At 41.5% G+C, this 20233-nt stretch overlaps 1 protein-coding gene across 11 annotated transcripts in view; it reads left to right on the forward strand.

Annotated features, from left to right (window-relative positions):
• Positions 1 to 588: 588 nt before the first annotated feature.
• LOC6501013 (very low-density lipoprotein receptor) overlaps positions 589 to 20233 on the forward strand; it is a 30847-nt gene continuing 11202 nt past the window's right edge. For 3 of the 11 annotated variants that reach the window (XM_014911373.3, XM_014911379.3, XM_014911375.3), the window contains exons 1-5: positions 590 to 826; positions 1590 to 2160; positions 10054 to 10194; positions 18242 to 18361; positions 18448 to 18567. In XM_014911373.3, the coding sequence (XP_014766859.1) occupies positions 1617 to 2160; positions 10054 to 10194; positions 18242 to 18361; positions 18448 to 18567 (925 nt within the window). In that variant the 5' untranslated portion in view covers positions 590 to 826; positions 1590 to 1616. Of the gene's footprint in view, positions 827 to 1589; positions 2161 to 10053; positions 10195 to 12366; positions 12504 to 13770; positions 13991 to 18241; positions 18362 to 18447; positions 18568 to 20233 lie in introns of those variants that run through there. The other 8 variants (XM_014911371.3, XM_001954339.4, XM_014911369.3 and 5 more) reach the window with 8 other exon arrangements.

Raw genomic sequence — 20233 nt, forward strand, 5'->3', positions numbered from 1 at the left:
ATGCCAACATACAATTTAGGTCTATAATTTTACAAATTGCCCATCAAAATCGGTATGACACTCCCCCAAAGCTAAATTGAGTGTTACACCGGTTGATCTAAGAGAGCAGCGATCCATGTAAGAGAGGATATCGGAAGAAACACCTGCTGGCTCTCGCGACGTCTATTTCAATGTCACATGGGGAGCATTCTCTGAAGACCCCAATCTCTTTGCTGGGGCTCCCGCTCTCCCGCTCTTTGGACGGGCCCACTGATGACGTCGGCATCTGTCAAACCCACATGTGCTACAGTGCTCTCAGATGGGGCACTTTACATCTTCTGAGTGGAATATAAAATGGTTCCAAAATTTTAAATGAACCTTCTAGAATACCGTCATACAATTGACATTAGTCGACAGTCAAATTAAGACTGTAAGATAATTTTTTTTTTTAAATAGGATTGTAAATGAAATGGATACTTAAAGTTTTATGACATAAAAGCGGAAAATTGCCCACGGTGCACAGGTGAGATCGTTCGGTAAGTTCGGCTTGACGCGTGGCGATCTTCGGTTCGTCGGCCTCCGAGTGCTGCCGAAAACGAGCCCGAGCAACGGGCAACGGTGAACTGCTAGTCCGATTGGCCGGCAGTCGCTTATCGTCGGGTCGCCCATTTGCACGCTACACCGCGGACGATATTCTACCGTTAACCGCTCTTCTTCGCTCGCGAATAAGTTTCGGAAAGCAAAAGTTCAAAGCAAATAAAAAATTTTCAAGCCCAAGTTTAAAAGCCAGCTCATCGCAACCGCCCATACCGATCATTTCCAGGCCGAAAGTGTTAATTGAAAAAATGTAGGCATCTATTTTAGCGGCCCGTTACGTCAATACATCATGTGAAACGGCAGCATAAATTTCCGCAGCGCATGTGTTTTGCCAAAAAAAAAATAAATAAAGCCCCGAAAACAATTTTATTCGGAAATTGTGCCAGAGAGCGAGTGCTCCGCATGACTTTTACCGCGCTTAATGGGGAGGAGCTCACCTGGCTTATCGCATTTTACATTGCTGATAAGCTGTGAGACACTGGCCCCCCGTAACTGATTCATTTTTTTGAAAAAGCCCTTCACGCAGCATGACTCGGCCCAAACCCAAACCCAAACCCAAAACCCAAAACTCAAAACCGGCAACTTCAAGGGGGAAACAGAATGCAGAAACAAAATTAACCCTCGCTTGACCAAAGTCGTCGCCCTTAGTCTGCACTTTCCTGCTTCATGCCTTTGCCTCATGCTGCTGCCATGTATTTGCAACATCGTATGATGTTTCTTTTTTTAGTCGTGGCTTTTTCACCATTTTTATCGTGCGTTTGCCTGCCACTCTCTTTCGATACATTGCCGAACACTTATTCTGTTCCGTCCGCATCTCTTTCTTTATTTTATTTATTTTTTTTTTGAAAAATTCGTGAAATTTTTTGGCAAACGTTGCGTGTATTTCCTCGGTCTTATTATTGAATAATATGGCCAGATACAAATAGATACACCCAATGGCTAAGATGAATTAGAGTGAAAAGTGTGTTTGACCCACTGAACTTAGAGAGTGCCTTCTTACCGTCATTTTTCAGTGTCCGGACTCCGGAGTTAGTGTTGAAATGGCAACAGCCTGCCTGCCCGCGTTTACGGAACGCTTTGAAACCACCTCCGAGGATCTTATAGAGTCCGACGAGGACTGCGATACCACACAGGAACCTCCACCGCCCAAAACAAATGGATTGTTCTTCAGCTCCCGGACAAACTACCAGAGCAAAGTGCAGCAGCTAATCAGCGTTAGCTTCGCCTCCTGGTACCACCTGCTCTTCATCCCCGGCATCCTGAGCATCAGCAAGTTCTGCAATGCGGCGGCGGTGAACGCCGCCCAGGTGACCGCCGCCACGCCCAGTCGCAGCGAACTTATGCAGAACCTAAGCGGATCTGCGCTCCTGGAGAGGCTGAAAGCCACCACCCTGGGCCCTCCGCTGGATAGACTCAAGCACTTGGCCCCGGCGGCTGCAAACAGTTTGAATCCTCCATTCGGAATCGGATCAGGAATGGGAATCGGAATGGGAAACTTTGGAAACTCCTTGAACTCTGTCCTAAATGGAAATGCCTTCAAGTTCCTTAATGTGTCGGGAAAAGTAGGAACAGCTATGGATATATGTAAGTTTCTAGCTATGAGGTGTGAGATTTTGTAATCTGAAGCAAATAATATTTAAGTTTCAAGTTCCAAATACACTTTGTAATTTTAGTGGAAAGTCTAGTCTATATTTAGTGAAACAAAGTCTATAAAACGTGCCATTTACAAAGCTCAAACTTGGCTTTAAAATAAATGAATAAATTTAAGTGGTATTCGGTTTAAATTCCGAATCTACAGTCTGAGTAGCAACAATGTTTATTTTAGTCTCGCATTTCTAGCGATCAGGCCACCAACCAGCTCCAACTCCACCTCCACCTCCAACTCCCAGCTCCAGCTCCAGCTCCACTAAACCCGACTCCGATTTTAACTAAGGCACCGACTGACTCCGACTCCGACTCCGAGCTGACGGGGCTCAAGTTTTATTTATGTGAATATTGTTGGAAGCCGAAAGCCAGAGCGTCTGGCGATGCCAGTCAACTCCAGTTCCATTTCCAAGTCTGAATACCAGCGTCATACGATTTTTAGTCTGCTAAGCCCCCTCGCCGCCCTCTAAGCCCAGCTAAGGAGCTCCACTCTTCTTTCAGTGCTCCCCCCCTGAACGCGGGCCTTTTACTTTTCTCTACAGTACACCTGAAGAAAATACATGGCACTACATTAAATAGATAACAAAAAGGCTATAATTAATATTTTCAAAAAGTATAAAAATAAAATAAATACAAATTTTTTTTTATTATTTTTTTCTTAAAATCATGACTAGAATATTTTTTAGAATGTATCCTCTCTGCTTGCTTTGTTTCCCCTTTAGTAATTATTCGGTTTTATGCTTATTTTTTATACCGGCCGGCTTCTCCATGACTCCATGAGTGGAGCGCCACTTGGAGTCTCCGGCATTGGAGCATTGCAGAGAAGACATGCGAAGAGAGGAGGAAATGCTTGAAGAAAGAGAACAAAAAGAGCAACAAGTGTCAGGTTCTTGGAGTTTGCACATTGGTCAGATGGAGCTTGAAAAGTAACTCCAGCACGTGTCACATTAGCATGAAATTCTGATATTTAAGCCCACAAAAATATACTGCTTCAAAGGCTCTTTCTGGGAACATAAATCTAGCCTCACTAATGAAGATGAATGATTAAAATGCTGCCAGCCGTTTTGCTAAAAAATTTAAATAAAGTAGGGGAACCACAAATCGATAGACCTTAAGCCTCATTCACAAGCTTCAGTGAAACCTTCAGCTGGCAAAAAATCAGATATTTAATGTCAAAGATTTTACCCAAATGAATACCGCTGGGTCATGATTATAGCCACGGTTTAAAGGTTAGCCATAAACATATACATACATACATGTGTGTTTAAGCCGTTGCACCATTAGGGCATCAATTATTTTCCCTTAAAATAACCCATTAATAGTCACAAATGCATTTTCGGTGTTTATTTGACAGTTTTGTCGCCTTCGATGGGGGGGATCGAAGGGCCATCGAAGGGAAATCGGTCGAGCCACGTCTTTAAATAAATTGTTGGGCGGATTTAGGCCAGGATATAGGTCAAAGCAATTTACAATGACAGGCAGTGACAAAATTATTTCCACCGAACTAAGTTTAGAGCCAGTAAAATGAAAATCTGACACGAATTGCGGATGGGAAGCTCAAATTGGCAACTCTCGTTCGCCAGCCAGTTCTGGGCACGTCCTTGACAGCTTTAATGACTGTCTCCGACATCGACAGCAAATCGCTCCCACGGAAGTAGGACCTTAAACGGTCCGGTGTCTTGATTTATTTCAGAATCGAATTTAAACAAGTTTGCAGCCTGGAGCTCCAGCATCCCATCTTGGTTCGGACTTTTATAATTAACTTGGCTAATTAGGCCCGGAATTTGCACGTGCTCTGGATCCACTCTGGATCCCTGCCCCAAAGTTGGTCTCTGGAAGCTGTTGCGACTGTTGCAGTTGAGCCGACTGCCTTAATGACAAAAGCATTTGACTTTACGTATAATTATGGGACGACATGAAAATATGTTCACGTTTTTTTTGTCATCCGAAAACGAGTTTGCGTCTAAAGGAAGCCTACCAAGTGCGATACTAACAAACCACTGCAATTGTTCGTGCTCGAGTGACGAATTTCATAAGTGACTTATGCAAAACACAATGAAATAGAAACTGTTAACTGCATTCTGTTACCAGTATCTCAATGAACGTCTAATAGGTACTGCCAACAAGCTGTGATGGTCAAAACCCATTAACCTTCGACTTGGCATGTGCTGCTTGTTCCCACACATAACTGAGAATTTCTCTTTTTTAATTGGTTTTTCTATTTTGGTTTGCAATTAAATTACGCATACGCAGTGTAGGCGGCGATAGGGTGGCGTGATGTGCTGTTCTTGCAACTTGCCAGCAAATCGTGTGACTAAAAAATGCATTCATTGGTAATTTCTTAGGGTTCTCTACATCTAGACCGCAACAAACAACTAATGACGTTGCTGAGAATTTTTTTAAGTACTTAGCATCATCATTCATTATTAGCACTGAGTCACTTTTAATTCGACTGATACCGCCCATGCAGCATTGCCAAACAGTTGTATGAACAAGTGACTAATTGTTATTGTTTTTAAGTCGTTTGTTGCTTAAAGTATGACGTTAGCGATCAGGCCACCTTTTTCCCAGTCAGCGGCAAACACATTCGTGACGAGATCACATCTCTTGAAAATATTTAAGAGCATCGCCAAGATACTCTTAAGTGTTGGCCGCAAAAAGAGTGTCTCGTATAGTGAAGTTTTAATGCCAACATATCTAACGATTCACTTCGACGTGTCCCAACTGTACGGACCCGTGTTCACATTATTATACAATTATTTGTTGATATTTCTTTATCTTGATTGCAAAAGCCCTCACTTTTATCAACAAAATGTTATCTCCAAGCAACGGAAAAATCGCACAAAAATATTATAATTATATGATAAAATTTTGGGTGGCATGACTCCAAATAGAACCCACTGGAAAAGTTAGTACTACTGAACTAAAAATGATTTTTTACCGTGCCTTGATGAAAAGATTTTTATTGAGTGGCACTTTGATAAGAAAAATTTATTTACCTTCCGCTTACGCCGAAAATCGATTTATGACTGAGCCGAAATCCGATTTTGCTATTCATGCTAATTCTGGCCACGCACTTACCAGTAGTAAGTACTACGTTATATTCGTTTCTTATCAGATAAGAAATGTGAATAGCCGCCCGATTTTCGGAAAGCAATTTATGACTAAGTCGGAGTCTATTCTGGCTAAGAAGCCCGCAAAGCTATTTCGAAATGTAAGCAAACATTACGTATAACTGATAAGAACGGCGAAATCGCAGTGTCCTTATCACAGATAATAGTTTGTTTTTATGGGCTTCTTTTTTTTCAACTTAGTACAAATAGATTATTGGCGCCGACAATGTCTTCAAGGCGCTTGTTGCAAAAAGTTTTGTCGCAAAAATCAAATAGATAAAGGGGGAATGAATTCTTCTTATCGAGTTTGTATCAATCGAGTTTTGCCACGCCCTCTATAACTTCCATAGAAAGAAAAGAATTAAGAGAGGAGTATCAGGTATCATATAATCGATCAACTATAGCCGTCCTTCCCGTTGTTCTATATGAACTACACAAGCACCTTAATTTCTTATCAAAATTGCAATATCAACACCTTCTGATAAGTGCAAAGTTCGACAATTTTTTTATCTAAATTAACTGGAAATGTTTTGGTTAACTTACGTGGTAGTCCACTGTTATTAGCGTGTAGTTGACCATAAGCCAATCAATGATTAATCACTACTATTAATAGGATTGCACGCGTAATCAAATCAGAGGGCAAGGAACAAACATCGACAACCTTTCGAGCTATTAATAAAGCATTTATATTGATTTGAACTCTGATTGACTTTTGCGCTGATTTCTGTTTATTATTTCGCCCTCTTGACTAACCGCCCTGCCCCCAGGCTCCGGCCACGCCCCCATTTCCCATGTCTTTTGCTGTCATTGAATTAATGGTGCGAAATTTTCATGTGAAATACTCTTGACCGGCCAAAGGGGGCTCTGTAGGCTGCTGCTGCTGCTGCTGCTGGGGCTCTTCTCATAGGCCAGGATGCTGTGATTGTGATTGATTTCTGAGCGAGAGAGAGGAATAAAGTAAAATAAAACTGTTCAATGAACTTCGCATTAAGCATTTAATTGGCCGGTTGCCTGCTGCTTTTGTTCTGGTCAGGCATTTGTGATTCTGTCAATCAAATTGGCGGCTTCTGCCGTTGGAAGCCGAGCCTGCTGATGCGGTTTGTGCGGTCCGCCTCGCAAATTATTGCCCTACTGATTTAATTTGTATTAAATAGCTAGATTGGGGCACTGGGAGGAAGTGCCTGGGAGAGAAATGATAAGTACGATAAGCGAATAACTGAACAATAAATTCAATTTCATAGAAAAACTGCTCCCATTCCATTTTCGAGGAATGGGCAGTATACGATGCTGTTTATAATAGACAGGAGACAAGTTTGTAGGAAATAAACACTGTTTTCTATGCAACCATCCATTAATTATATGGAAGTATACAATGTCTACTTTTTTATTTAAGTTCGATAGAAAAGGGTATTATTTCCGGGTATTATTTCATCTTTAACTCAAGAAAGTAAAACTATCTTCAGTCGAAGGTGATATAACCTTGCAGTTGTATTTATAAGTATCATATAAGATATAAGATATATATTGCAACTATCGAATGGGTATTTGATGAAGAATCAATCTACAAATCGTTTGAGGTATTCCGCTCGAAAATCGGATGGAAATTGGCCAAGATATAGCCATCGCGGGGGGCCATAAAGTCCTTCTATGCATTTTTATCATTTCCGAAGGGGATCCCCCAGAAAATTTAACAGAAAATCGAAAAAATATTTCGTTCTGAGATTTTGATGCAGAATGGTGGAGAATCGATATACAAATCGATTAAGGTATTCCGCTTAAGAATCGGATAGAATTTGGCCAAGATATAGCCATCGCGGGGGGCCATAAAGTCCTTCTATGCATTTTTATCATTTCCGAAGGGGATCCCCCAGAAAATTTAACAGAAAATCGAAAAAATATTTCGTTCTGAGATTTTGATGCAGAATGGTGGAGAATCGATATACAAATCGATTAAGGTATTCCGCTTAAGAATCGGGTGGAAATTGGCCAAGATATAGCCATCGCGGGGGGCCATAAAGTCCTTCTATGCATTTTTATCATTTCCGAAGGGGATCCCCCAGAAAATTTAACAGAAAATCGAAAAAATATTTCGTTCTGAGATTTTGATGCAGAATGGTGGAGAATCGATATACAAATCGATTAAAGTATTCCGCTTAAGAATCGGGTGGAAATTGGCCAAGATATAGCCATCGCGGGGGGCCATAAAGTCCCTCTATGCAATTTTATCATTTCCGAAGGGGATCCCCTAGAAAATTTAACAGAAAATCGAAAAAATATTTCGTTCTAAAATTTTGATGCAGAATGGTGAAGAATCGATCTACGAATCGTTTAAGGTATTCCGCTAAAGAATCGGATAGAAATTGGCCAAGATATAGCCATCGCGGGTAGCTATATTGCCCTCCCAAGCACTTTTCATAGGGACAGACAGATATTCTTATATTGACTCAAGACGTGATATACCTTTCAAGGTCGGAGATGTCGCTTTGATTATGTCGGAGATGTAAATTGTAATACCCTCTGGAAGGGTTAATTACCATCTTTTTGTTACAACTTTGTTTGTCCTATTTCACTTAGTTGTTTCACTCAGTTGTTTAACGTCAACAAAGGGTTGGCGAAATCAATAAAAATTATTAAAGACTTACACGTGGGCCTTAGTTTGGTGCTTAAATACGCTTGCCTAACCCATCCATCACCTCTGTTAGCGAACATTCCGCCGAGAATAATTTGTACATCTTTACCAATTGCCGACTTTGGAATACTTATTTGAAAATGCAAATAAAGTGCATATGAATAAATTCCCTTTCGGATTGCTTGCTGCGTATCTCGACTAATCTAAACATTGCCAAATGGATCGGATGGGTCACTTTCTTTTAATATTTATTTCAATTAAGAGACTAAACGACTCACTTAAAATGCAAATTGCATTACCCATTTACATACAGATTTGTCCACAAAAGCAATTGCAATATTTGAGCTCCCAACAAGTGCATACACAAGCACCCATTTGGCCAACGAATGTACGTACAGTACAGTAGGTATGTAAGGCAGGAGCGAACAAAACTCTTTTCATAAATTCAAAATACCTGCGCACATTTTTAATAATTTACGGGGACTAATAAAAAATTTCCATCCAGCTCAGGAATGAAAAGTAGCAAATGCGACTCTCGTCATATAGCACAGGACTCATAAACATGCGAGTGTGTTTTTCAGCAAATAAATACATATGCATGAAAAAATGTAAAGTGCAAAAGCGGCAAAGAAACAGAATTACAATCAACGAAAAATTTCAAACGACTAGCCGGAAAATTCGCCTTGCATGCTATGAATTTTCCACCACCATAATGAAGAACCCATCAAATGCGTGTCTGTCTGGCTTCTTGGGTCGGGGTGTGTGTGTGTGTTTTGGCTGGATAGCTGTGTGCGTGTTGAGGGCAGTGCATGACTCGTCTGATTTTGTAATTAAATACCAAGGCTGGAGGGTGGACCTATCAGAAAATAAAACTTAATAGCGTAAATGCATGTTTCATGTCTTTATTTAGGTTGAAAATTTAAAATCAATCATACGACACGTAGGCCAGGCATAAATTATCAAGTTGCGTCAATAGAACTGTCTATGGGGTAATCAGAAGCAGCAATGTTTAAGAAAAATTTTAATATAAAGAATATAAAAAAAGAATATATAATTTGTACTTCTATGGCGTCAAGTCCTGAGCTGTTGCTGGTAATAATTCAATCGGATCAGTTGATATTTCTGCAATATAATTTATGGACTATAAATATTTCATTAGAACAATAAAAGAGTATAGTATAGATTTCAGAGATAGCTTAGGCATTCCTAGTGTTTAGTACAAGACCCCTATTAGACCCTAATAGAAACTAGATCATTTTAAGGTCCACTTTAGGGTGAGCTTGCCAGTGTGCGTGCGCGGGGCTTTGTGGGCGAGCTGGTGCGTGACACTGACTGTGCCTAAGCAATTGTCAATTTGTGTTAAATGCGCACAATTAAACGGTAAATGACGCACGGATAGACTCCACTCACACACACACACATGCTGAATGGAGACACTTTAAGCATAATCGCGCCACATTAACCAGAATAAGTTTGCTTTAGCATACCCTATAGTACTCACAATGTACATATGCTAATCGAGAAGCATAGCAAATGAAAGACAGATTAAAGCAGTGGTGTTAAATGTCAAGTTGCCCGTAAAACGATTGATGAAGCCATCCGGCGCGGAACCTTCCCACTGACTGCCTGCCATCAAATACTTTGCTTATTAATTTCCCCAAAACTTTCATCCTTTCACTTGGGTCCTTTTGCGGTCCACCACAACAGCCCACCCACCCACACCTCCTCACAACCGGGCTCTAATACGTACATGTGTTAGGCCCGGCCCCTCGGCTGGATTTCATTATTTACAAGTTTTTGTTTATTGTCAAGACTCGGCTTTCATTAAAAAGGGTTTTGAGGCTTGTCAACAGACGCCTTCCTCCACGCCCCTTCCACCCACGCCACTCTTCTGGTCTCACTTTCTCAGTGTGTGCTTAACGAGCCAAAGTTTTCAACTTAAATTTTAGTTATGAATTTTATTAGGTCCCCCCACCCAACATCCCAGGAGAAAGGCCGCCGGTCCGGTCGTCTCCTGTTCATGTTTAATTATAGTCTGCGGCTAACCCGAGAATTCCAACTTAATTAATTAATATGCATTTGATTTTGCAGCTCAAAGCCTGCGGACGGAGTGCGGAGAAAAGCAGTTCCAGTGTTCCCCTGGCGTTTGTATTCCCATACGGTTCGTATGCGACGGCGACTCGGATTGCCAGGATCACAGTGACGAGCGGCTGGAGGAGTGCAAGTTCAAAGGTGAGTTTACAGACGAAGAAGCTACAAGGCATCTTTAATTAAAATACTTTAATTAAAAAGAGTTTCACTTGTCGGACGTTACAATTATTTTAGCTATTTCTTGTTAGACAAACATCATCTCCACACATTTATTTACATTTTAAGAATTTACTTTTATTCTTCGGTTTTCGAGTCAATAAATAAACCGAATTTGTGAGTTCAGAGCACTGGCCTTGCTTTCCATGGCTTTCCTCTTGAAATTCCATTTTTATCCTTCCGGCCTTGATTGGGCCTTCACTTCAACTGTTGTCTTATTCAAATATACTCGAACGGCAGCTCAAAGCCTCACACACTTGAAGGAAATCAACAGTAACAGCCGCAGAATGTATTTCCAGGTTTGTTGGCTTTTTTCTGTGTATTTTCGGAAGCCTTTTAAAGTAGAATTGTGCTAACGCCAATTTTTCTCCTCCTGGCTGCTGCTGCTGTTTTTTTGTTGCCTTTTCCTTCTATTTTTTTATGTTTGGCCCTGGCCAGGAGAAGGGAATACACTCCTCGTTCAAAGTCGAGCGCTTGTCCAGGAATTGGGCTCAGGATTGGGATTTACGGCGAATGCCAGGCCAATGCCAGGGCCCAGCTGTTGCCTGCGAACTACGTGCTCTACGTCGCTCTAATCTTTTGTCAGTCATTTGTAGTTTTTCAATTTAGAAATGTCACAGAACTAACCATTTACTTCGTTTTCCTCGGCCGTCGCCCTCTGCGTGTGCTGTTTGCTTTCGTATTGGTTTTGGATGTCGGTGTTTGGTGTTTTTGCTATTTGTTTGGCTTCGTTGTTGAGTAAGTAACAACTGGCTGTTTATTTAGTGTCATGTAGGCAGGACCCGAAATCCTCACTGCCCCACTGCCCGCCGATCCTGCTGACATTCCATTCTGTAGCTGAATTTATTTTCATTTAATTTTAACACTCGGCCACTCGGTGTGCGAGTGTGCGTTTTTTATTAGCCCCTGCATTTAATTTAAGTTTGGTTAGCAGACCAGTCTGCTATTTGGTTCGTTGGTTACGTTAGGACCGGCTTTTTGAAAACGTTACACTGCCTACTTTCAGGCAGCTGCGCTCTAAACACTGACAGTCGCAAATATTGGGCATGGTTGCTGCTCGGGCGAGTGCACAGACCTCAGCTAACCCCCAATTATATGTATCTGCTCCGATGGAAGGTCTTAAGTCGGCTCAGGCCTGGTAATTTAGCAACAACCCAGTTCTAGTCGAGTCAAGTTGAGGCTCATTTGGGGGCATGGCAAGTCAAGTGCAATCCAACTAATCCATTGCATCATGCTTGGCTCTCACAAGTCTTACATGTTAGTAATTTAAGAATGGAGTTTATTTTGGGAAACATGTTTCGCGAAGCTTAAACTCATTGACTGAAACACTCAAGAAACTTAAGACTTGTCTCTATTTCATGTTGAGTAATTTCAAAACAAAATAATCTTTTTTAATTGAAAGGAGGAGAGGAATCTATACTAATATGAAATAGTACTAGTACTAGTACTAACCTATCGCAATACTTAATTTTCAATTAACAGTACCATTGGGGACCATTAATTCATTACATAAAATAATATGAGTATCCTCGTTCTACTATGCCTGCTGTTGTTAGATGTAAATAATGATAATTCGAGGCCAAGGTAACTGAATATTGCGTCCCAGCTATCCGCCAAGAACCTAATTATAGTTCTATATATACAGTTTCAATTGCGTTTCACCCACTGAGGAAATCCGTTCTAAACTTGACCCACAACTGATAGAGTAAAAACCCAACCACAAAGAAGAAGGCAGACTTAGCTAGAATTCAGACGATTAATTTATGTGGGATTTTTCAGAGAGGGTCATCAGTGGACAATAAGTCGCAGCGCCGATTAATTAGACGCCACTTATAACACTTGAGATTAGCTACGATTTAAATTGTCTAGGGTCACTAAGGTTTCGGGTTTTGCTTGTTTTGACAAATCACAATCTAATTGCGATTCTCAATAGACCGGAGTCTTCCACTGCGAGTGGAATCAAAATCTCACTCATCGAAGCACTCTACAGAAGACCATTGAGTGTGCGCTGTGAGTGGAATCCTTATCATTTGAGCGCAAGCTTCGGCTCGGGGAGCAGCTCCAGCATGGATGCCAGCACATCTTGGCAGATTAAACGAGGTACAATTGCGAAACACTCAGTTTACGCCGAACTCTGCAAAGCAAAGGACGTGCGCGCTTAGGAAATTTCAGGATTCATTTCAATTTCAAAATCTCGCGAAGGCAACAAAGAACGTTTTTGAAGTGAACTGGCAGTGAGAAACTAAATAAAATAAATTCAATATTTTTAAATAAATCAAGGTTTATTTAAATTCATTGAAAAAGGTGCTAAAAGTAGTGGACCTAATCCGACAGCTGTTTTTGGCCAGCAACAAAAATCAATGGCAAGGCCAAGTTTTGGCTGACAAACTGAAAACAGTTTTCTGGCGTCTCCTTGGCGGCAATTCGAAAGTGGTATCAGCTTCCTAAGGCAACAGTCCAAGCCACAGCAGCTTTTCCTTTTGAAACGGAAGCTTTTCCGCCGTGTGCTCTGTCTGTTTTCCTCTTTCCGTTTAACTTTATTTTTTTGGCCCGCTTCTGCGCGCCACTTTTGGTAATATTACCATTTTTTGACTCTCCGGGCTTTCTCTTAGAGGCGGGATGCTCTTAACGAGATGGCATAATTCGGTTGTGATTTGCAAAACGCTTGGCTTTTGTTTTGGAATGGATTACATGAACTTGACACCGAATGCAAGCCAAAGCCACTTGAGGAGCGCTTCAATTGCGCCCAGCTATTCCCAAACAAATCAAAGTTAATATTCACACTTGGACCACAAGTGTGTCGAATACTTAATCCGCAATGATTGTTGATTATTCTTATTATGTAGTACTTATTAATTTTCATTAAAATTCCCCCAAGCGTGTAAAAGTTTGTCAGCGTCATAATTCCTGTCGGCAAAGTGCAAAATTGCAATTAAATGTAAACACTCAACACGGCTTAACTTCTGCTCATCCCCCGCCCGCAAGGACATTGAAAAATAATTCCCAATGAGAGGATTATGCAAAGTTCAGAAAAAGCAAGCGCATAAATAATTATGACTATAAACCCGACAGGCCGACACGAAAAAATGGCTTAATTAAAGCATTAAACGACAAAAATATTAAAACAAAGAAATATTTCCGTGCACACTTCACCCAATGAAAGCAATAAATTAAAAATAATACACTATTTATGCCTATGAAAACATGCTTTCGTTTAAGTTGTTCCATTTCAATGAATTTATGGTAATAGGAAATGTATCTTCGAGCCAAATACATTTTAAAATCGCATAAATCTAATGTGACTTGCGTTAAAATCCCATTCTTTCAAAAGTTTCCCCCAGTTCTCAATCGCAAATGCGATTTTTAAAGCCATTCGTTATTATTTCGCTCATGACGAAAAACTGTTGCCTACTTTTGAGCTTCGGAGTACTGCTGCCGCCATTTTGCTGGCCAACCACTTGACTGCCATTTAAAATAATTATGATTACATATTCGCAACAGAGAGCCCAGCACAAACATTCACGCGACAACAAACCTGGATAAAGAGCAATTTATTTTAATAATTCAGTCGAGCACTTAGGCTAGAACATTATCACTTTGGCATAGAGCCTTCGCCCACGGAAAGCTAACATGGGACCAATACCGAGCTTCCTGGGATGCTCCGTTCTGCTGCTCCTCGCAGGATTACTGCCACGACAGGCTCACACCATCACATCATTTGGTAAGGCTGGGGGGAAATTGGATTTGGTTGTGGAAAGATAATTCCCGAAATCAGATTAAAAATAAAACGCGCAAAGTAAGCCGCTCAGATCTAGTTATTGGCTTAGTAAGTTTAGTTTAAACCCCCTAAAACCGGATCAATTTCTAGCAATTTCTAGTTCCTCAAATATAATTTTTATCAAATATCCATTTTTTGCGGACTTTTTATTTTAAATTCTAAGGAAATTTCAGTTCATAAAGACTTGATAAGTTAATAATTTTTAAGCACCATAACGCTCAGAAAAATCCTCTTTCTTTGTTATCAATTAAAATATTTTGTAGTCTTTTTTTCTAAGGAATGTCTCAAATAACCTCGGAATTAGCAGATAAAAAAGGCGGATGCCGATTATGCCGCTTCAAGTGAAGTTCAATTTAGTGTTATTGTAGTCCTATAGATTTGCCACGAGGGTTTTATCTTCCTCGCCGAGTCGCGGCCATTCCCCACAGCGGATGGGCGAAACCCAATGTTAACCCAAGCCACTGAGATGACAAAAATGAATGTATATTGGCGGGTGGATGCGATGGAGTCAGTAAATAAATAAATAACTTATAGGCAACTAAGCTGAGTAGGGCCATTAACAACAGATCCGATCCGAGGCGGCAAGGATGTATACGGTTCGAGTAAATAAATGTGTGTAGCCATCAGGCGGCTTTAAGTTGCCCACTCGCCGCGTAAGCGCCAGCCAGGAGACAAAGGACACTGAGACGTTGTCAGAGTTTTAAGCAGCTTTTACAGCACATAGCGCAGACTCTAACACATAAAATATTCACATACTATACACTCCCTGCCAAATATATATAATGGTCATGTGTGTGCTGGTGCCCGATATCGAGCGCATAAATATTCATGCAACGCATTTGGAAAAATCAGACAGCTGATAAGCCTGCCGCCCCCTCACGAAGAATGTGAAAACTCTAAAAAAGAAAAGCATCTCACAAGGAGGCTTACCAGCCTATATATACTTATAGCGTACACAAGTATTTTCTGGATTTTGCGCTCTGACTGCAGACCCTAGATAGCTTCAGTCACACATCCTTGGCCTACCGTTGCCTTTACCGTTCCCGATCCTTGTCCTTGTCCTTCCTCGAATGCCATAAATTATGTATGCCGCACATTTTTAAGCGCAGCAATCCATCGAAATTGCTTGATCCTTAGTTCGGCCGGAATTCACAGAAGCGGGAATTACTTTTCAAATATTTCACGGCCTAGCCCCCGTCCCATAAACCATTTTGTTTGCTTCCCTTAACCGAACTTAGTTAACATATAAATTGCCAAGCACTTGAAGTGTAATTTAAATCGACTTTCGCGGCCATTTGTTGCATTGCTTCAATCAGCAACAGTTGCCATATGGAAACAAGTTACACGAAACTTTGCCTCATTAGAGTGGCTCTCAATCTCTGCTCTGGCCGCCTTTCCGAATGATTTATGATGCATGGCATTGTCCTCTGAGCCCGGCCCAAAACAAAAAGCAAACCCTTGGTCGCCCCATTTCCTTGCTCTTTTTTTTATTGAAATACTTGAGGCAGAGTACAACTTCAATAAAGTGGAAAAAGGTGCCATAAACAACAAGCGGCGAGCCTTTTATGATACAACCCGCTGTGTACGGAAGCAGATACTTCTCTAAACAACACAAAAAAAAAACAAAATAAATAAAAATAAAAATAAAAAAGGGAAGGAGCAGAAAAGAAAAACAATTGTAAACCGTGAAAAAGGAAAATCCCCTTAGCTGCGGCACAAATTTTTCATTTATTTATTGAGACGAGACAGGAAGAGACTTGGAAGGAATGAGGGTCCCGCTGAGGGACAGGTGGAGTGAGGTCTGGACTGGACCAGACCAGACCGTAGAATGAAATTCACTTTCGCATTCTCCAAGCTCCATTTTTTATGTTTTTCTTTTTTCCGCCGTTTAAATGAATCGGACAATTCAATTTATGCTCTGCCAGACAGACAAACTTCATTAGGATATCTTTCGCCCGAACCCCTCAAATAATAACAAAAAACTGAAATCCAATATTTCATCTTGTCTTGTTTTTCGCACCCAGAGCTTTTCAGTTTAAAAATTGAATTATTAATAGAATTACATATGTATTTTATAGTGCCTGAAACTTAAATATAGATAGTTTAGTGCCACTAGTAAGCATGTGTTCTGGTGTGTCCTTTTTAATTGTGCTTTAATTCTTCACAGGATCAAATATTTCAAAGTAAGAAAAGCGAAGATTGGAAAACGGCAAATATCAGAAAAGTTTTAATGCGCCAAATCGATGAATGACCGCAAAACTTTTCCTCTTTTCCCCTTGGACACTTCCCAAGTACAAGTACAGGGCAACTTTTTCTATCACTAAGCCCTCGGCCTGTAAATGAGCTCGGGGAGTTTTCCGGGCAAGTCAGTTCGAAGGGGAAGAGCTGCATTGTTAGCCAACTTTGTTGAGGTTAGTTCAATGGGTCTGGACGGAAAGTTTTCGATGTATTTGCTTTGGCTTGAGCCCACTGACTTTGTCACTTTTGTTGCCGCCAGTTTGGAAATAGTGGCATCAATTTGTGTGATAGCCCTCAAATCAAGGCAGTGCACTAAAACTTTCTTAAATGTACAATATATGCAGATTCTATCCCTCGCATGTCCTTTGGGCGCCAGGTGTCCCATTCATTACTTGCCGGGAAAAAGGTGTTCCGTGGCGTCGAGAGAGATTTTCACCCCTCGGCAGCCAAAGCACTTTAAATGAATTGCATAATCTGCACTGAGGGTCCCCGCCCGCCACACATCCCGCCCACCTGGGCTAAAGGGAATTAAGAGTCTGTCTCCCACCGCCCACTCACCCTGCCACAGAATCCACACCTTCAGCTCCATGTTGTCGCGACGCGGCAGACTGTAAATAATGAAGTTTGCGTCTGTGTGGCAAGTGGCAAGCAGCAGGCGGCAAGCAGCTGCGAAAAATGCTCTTAGCCACAAGAACAAAAACGAAGTATTTTCAAAAAGAGACATAAAACATACTCACACGTTAAGCGACATTTATTAAATCATGTATATGTGTGAAAAAATTAATTTATGATTTTAATTTCAGGTCAGGTTTCAGGTCAATAATATTTAGTTATTAAAGCGTAAGGCTCCAGAGTTCACTCACTTTCTTTTCTGGACTTCCGCCGATTCCCGCTCATTAAGCGTAAATCCTAAAGCAAACCAAAAAGAACAACTTGCAGCAGACTAGTCCCCAGATACAGAACATTTTAATGTGCTTTTTGGGCGCTAAATGCCGCTGTCTAGGTAAATACGTTGTGGAACGTTTTCGCCATTCAGGCTTCCATTTGCTGGGCTTCCCCTGGTCCCAAAACACAGAACGCAGGACGTGATGCGCATTTTTCGCACTGCGGCGGCTCTGAGTCTGAATCCCGTGGGATTGGCTTTGGATGCGGCCACGATTTTGGCGCTATCCGGGGGTTACAGCTGGCCCCGGAGTTGGAGGTGCCAGGGGTACGAGGCGAACTGCCACAAAAGTTGCGCTTAAGTTTATGGCAAACGACTCCCGGTCTGGTGGCGAGGGAAACTTTTCCCGCGGGAAAGACCCCGAAGCCCCTTAAAGTCATGCCAAACGAAATGCAGATGTCCTTCAAGGGAATGCGCCTGTATTCAGAGCTAAATTGCTCGCTTAAAGCTTACAGCACCTAACTTTACAAATTTAAAAGATTTATGAATGATTTATAAAAGGATTTTCCAAAACAGTAGCTTACAGAAGCTTCTGCTGTCAATCACACCCGACTTTAACAGTCATTTCCTGTTTCTTTTAATTGCATTTCCATCACTCAATCAAATACATTTTATTTTGCCTGTCAGCACAAGCCGAAATAGCCGGAATATTTGTTGGCCTTTTAAAGATAGTTTCTGTTGCATATTAAACCATAAAGAGAAAAGCCATAAAACAAAGTGACCATAAAATGGCTTAAACACTATTTCCACTAAAGCATAAAACAAAAGGGAGTATCGAAGGCGAATCGATGGACGGGAAGTATGGCGAAAGCTCGGGCGGAAGCCACAGGAATCACATAAAAATCACATTTAATTTTTGACACACTTAACCATTCGAGCATTAAAAATTGAAAGCCATGCTGAGCAGACATTCGAGCAGAGTGCATATACATTTTTATGGGAATATTCTATCGAAGCCATTATGCGAGGCAGTTATGTAAAATTGATTCCTAACGTTTGCTTTTCGTTTGCAGAATCGACTTGCCGCTCGGACCAATTCCGCTGCGGCAACGGCATGTGCATCCCCCTGGGATATGTCTGCGATCGGGAGGCCGACTGCGCCGATGCAAGCGACGAAAGTCGCTCTCGTTGTGGTAAGTTTTAATCACCTACTTTTAATATAATGATAAATATTTTTATTGGAGAGGCTTAAACTAATCAATCTCGCGGATGGGTTTAGGTTTGCAATGCAACAGTAATATGGTAATGTGCAAGAACGGGGAACAATGTGTGCACATGAGCTTCCTTTGCGACGGTGACGACGACTGCCGCGACAAGTCCGACGAAGAGAACTGTGCCAGTAAGCTTAAATTACGAAATAACCTCCTCCCATACAACATTTACATACTAACTGTACGACTGCGCCCCATAACTACAACCTTCGTCTCGACTCCGGAAGAGCAGAGTCACTTAATCGAAATTTAAATGCATGCCCCCCGAAAGTAATCTGGACCGTAGAGAATCGCCCGGACTTTACGACTTGGCTCGGAGGGGAATGACCAGGCCATAAATTAATGTCACTCCTTGCGGACAGTATCGCGACGTGACCATCGGCGGAACTAATTTGTATTTATGCATTAGGCTGGATGCTTTTATTTCGCGGCTCCGACTTGATGTAGTTTCCGCTTTTCACTTTATTCGTGGCGTTTTTTGCCACACTTACTATACTTGTTGGCGACCCCGCTACCATTAATTTCATTTCAACAAATACATCATACCCCCAAATACCCCCACTACACCCTTCATCACTTGATTCTTTTGCATTGTTCATCATCCCCATTTATTCTTGAGTGCTTAAAAATATTTTCTTCCCCCCCACATTAAAAACATAAACCTTCCAAACTCTTCTACTCAATCCCCCTATCATCTCAAATAAATCTAACACCAATCATCCCCACCCCTCTTACCACCCCATTCCCTCCTCTCCCACAATTACATATTAAACACAACCCTTCCCCCCTTCACCTATCTTTCCACCCCTCCAACCCTTCACCCTCCACACATACTATATATCTTTCACAAAACATCTTAATAACTCAAACCCCAATACCACCCTCCAATAATCCCAACCCCACTATTTACACCAAACCCTAATTCAAATACATTCCCCTAATCCCCCCACTCTTCAACCTCCTTCAATCCCAAAACTACCCATACCCTCACTAACAAACCAACCCAAACCCCACCCCACTTCCACAACCACCCAAATAAACCCCAACATTTTTCTCCTAATCCAACTATACTTCCCACTCTCCCTTTTACTCATATCCCACCCCCCCCCTCCCATCCCCCCCCCCCTCCAACCTCAACCAATCAAACCCCTCTTCTCTAACTTTTTTCCCTCTCCCCTTTTTCCCACTAATCCCACAACTCTTCCCATAACATACCATTAAACCCCCTCCAAAACCCACCCCAACCCCACCCCAATCTACACACATCAATTCCTAACTAACCCCTCCCCATACAATCACCCCCATCCCCCCCTACTCCCACATCATTCCCTCCCTCTCATTCCTTCTCACCCTTCCACACCTATAATCCATATTCTCCCCCCCCCCTCCCCAATCAACATCTATTCACCCCCCCCTATCCTCATCATTTCATTTATTATTCATTCATTCCCATCCTCCTTCTCAATTCCCCATTTCTTCCCCCCCACCTCCATACCCCCATTCCTCACCTCCCACTCCCCTACCCAACCTCCCTACTAATCCAATCTCATTCAATCCCATCCCCCACCCCCACCAACCCTAACTCCCCCTATTTAATAAACCCTCACCCTACCTCCGAAAATTTAATGAAGCCATAAATTATGACGGACAAAATGATATTGGATAATTGAAAATGAAATCGGACGCAAGATTGGAGAAGAATAATCGAAAAAGCACACTCCAGCACTGATTGTGAAAAGCGAAAATAAATTTAAATAAGATATGAATATAATTCAGAAAATAAGATTTCCTTAA

The sequence above is a fragment of the Drosophila ananassae genome, chromosome 2L (genome assembly GCF_017639315.1).
Source record: "Drosophila ananassae strain 14024-0371.13 chromosome 2L, ASM1763931v2, whole genome shotgun sequence".
Taxonomy (NCBI): domain Eukaryota; kingdom Metazoa; phylum Arthropoda; class Insecta; order Diptera; family Drosophilidae; genus Drosophila; species Drosophila ananassae.